This window comes from Silurus meridionalis, chromosome 26 (assembly GCF_014805685.1).
Source record: "Silurus meridionalis isolate SWU-2019-XX chromosome 26, ASM1480568v1, whole genome shotgun sequence".
In the NCBI taxonomy this organism is placed as follows: domain Eukaryota; kingdom Metazoa; phylum Chordata; class Actinopteri; order Siluriformes; family Siluridae; genus Silurus; species Silurus meridionalis.
The window spans coordinates 15,613,544-15,616,043 of NC_060909.1; the positions used below are offsets into that span (position 1 = coordinate 15,613,544).

The 2,500-nt window shown below is 45.8% G+C and overlaps 1 protein-coding gene across 1 annotated transcript in view; it reads left to right on the plus strand.

Annotated features, from left to right (window-relative positions):
* The window catches only part of ttbk1a (tau tubulin kinase 1a), a 38,391-nt gene extending 35,983 nt beyond the window's left edge, over positions 1-2,408 (plus strand). The window contains exons 17-18 of the mRNA XM_046840383.1: positions 1,130-1,405; positions 2,312-2,408. Of these exons, the coding sequence (XP_046696339.1) occupies positions 1,130-1,405; positions 2,312-2,408 (373 nt within the window). The remainder of the gene's footprint in view (positions 1-1,129; positions 1,406-2,311) is intronic.
* Positions 2,409-2,500: the final 92 nt, after the last annotated feature.

Below are 2,500 nucleotides of genomic sequence, written 5' to 3' on the forward strand. Positions count from 1 at the left end.
AGACACACTGATGTTGTAGTTGAGGGTAATTGAGGTAGGACTCCTCTGTGAGCACTAGGGGTGTGTGATAATGACAAAAAAAATGATAACTCGATATATTTGGGATTTTTTTTTTTTAATAACAATAATTAGAATAATTTCGCTGAGTGTGTTATTGTGTTGGTACCTTCAGGACCATAGACAGCTGCCTCCTAAACAGTTAAAAGCAGGACACAGCAGTATGGGCATTTTTACTGTTATAAAGCAATTCTGTCTAAAAGTGTCATCTTTTGAAACAAATTCATACATTCAATCAGTTACTTAGAATTATTAGACATTTTCTCTTTTACCAAACAAATTAAATCAGGATTAAAAAATTAATCTATGCAATGCAGCGGAAACAGAAGCTGCATCTGAAGAGACATTTAGATGTATTTACACACTGCAGCTCAGAGAAACAGGTCATGCTTTAACCTGCACTTACAAATGCATCAATAATGTTTTGATAATTTAAAAATTAAATGTTGAAAACTGATATTCAAGATTATTTAAATTGAGAAGAGACTTTAAATGTGAAATTAAAGCCTCCAGTAGGTGGCAGCATGTCACTGTTAATAGGCGATTCTGAGCGAAACAGTGCTGTGGATTTGTTTACTTGTTTTTGCTTGATTTTACTAACAAAGATAATCCAATGTTGTTTCTAAAACGCAAATCGGTGTAAATGTAAAATTGTAATTGTGCTCATTTTGGAGATAGAAATAGCACTTTTGTGTGATAATAACTACAAAAATGGATGTGAATGTACAGATTTTTGGCCCCATATCTTTAATTTAGTGATCATCCTAAATGTATGGTAATAAACTGAACACTTTCTGAAGATCTTCACGTGTCACTCTGTAGATGTGCTCTTTTAGGTTTTGTGGTCTCGGTAATGTCAAATCGCACATCGTTAAACAACAGTATGATATTTTCATATGTGATAAATATCCTACATCCTCATCAGCATCTGCTGTGTTAGTGTACAGCTGTAGTGTGTAGTGTGTAGTGTGTGTAGTTGTGTTGCAGTGAACACACTCCTGTAGGAAGTGAACTTCTCTTCTTTCCTCTCTGTGCTGTGACTGTGTGAGACATGATGTTATGTTTATTTCAGGATGAAGTGTGTGCAGTCCAGAACCAGTGTGAGGTCCAAATCTGCCCTGACCAGACCAGCGAGTCCTCGTACCCCGTTACGCTGCATCTTCACTACCTCACGCAGCTTAAACTCCACCCACAGGACACATAGCCCCTCCCCCCACCGCATGATTGCCAGGACTAGCACAGTCTCACAGGCACGCGGCGGCACACACAACCCCAAACACAACCCCACACACACCGGCACACACAACCCCACACACACCGGCACACACAACCCCACACACAACCCCACACACACTGCACACACAACCCCACACACACCGCACACAACCCCACACACACCGCACACACAACCCCACACACACTGGCACACACAACCCCACACACACCGCAAACACAACCCCACACAACCCCACACACACTGCACACACAACCCCACACACACTGCACAGACAACCCCACACACACACCGCAAACACAACCCCACACACACACCCACACACACCTGCACACACAACCCCACACACACCCACACACAACCCCACACACACGCACACACAACCCCACACACACCGCACACACAACCCCACACACAACCCCACACACAACCCCACACACACCAGCACACACACCCACACACACCCCCACGCACATCCCCACACACACCCCAACACACACTGCACACACACACACAACCCCACACACACCCCCACGCACATCCCCACACACACCGGCACACACAACCCCACACACTGCACACACATCCCCGCACACACCAGCACACACACCCACACACAACCCCACACACACCGCACACATGACCCCACACACTCCAGCACATACAACGCCACACACCCTTCACGTACACCGCACACACAATGTTACGCACACCGCACACACAACCCCACACACACACACAACACACACACACACCGCATGCACAACCTAACACACACCCTCATGCACACCGTACACACAACTTCCTACCCACCAGCACACACACCCACACACACACCGCACACAACCCCACACACCGCACACACAACATCACACACGGTGAAAATCGAACCAAAGCTGTTTCATCTGTTAAACACACGACAAAAATAAAGCAAAAACAAAACACTGCAGCCAGATAATAATAATAATAATAATACAGACACAAGCAGGACATGTGCAGGACACGAAGAACCCCACACAGACATGAGAAGGACATGGAGAACCACACAGACATGTGCAGGACACGAAGAACCCCACACAGACATGTGCAGAACACGAAGAACCACACACAGACATGAGCAGGACATGGAGAACCACACAGACATGTGCAGGACACGAAGAGCCCCACACAGACATGTGCAGGACATGAACAACCACACAGAAATGTGCA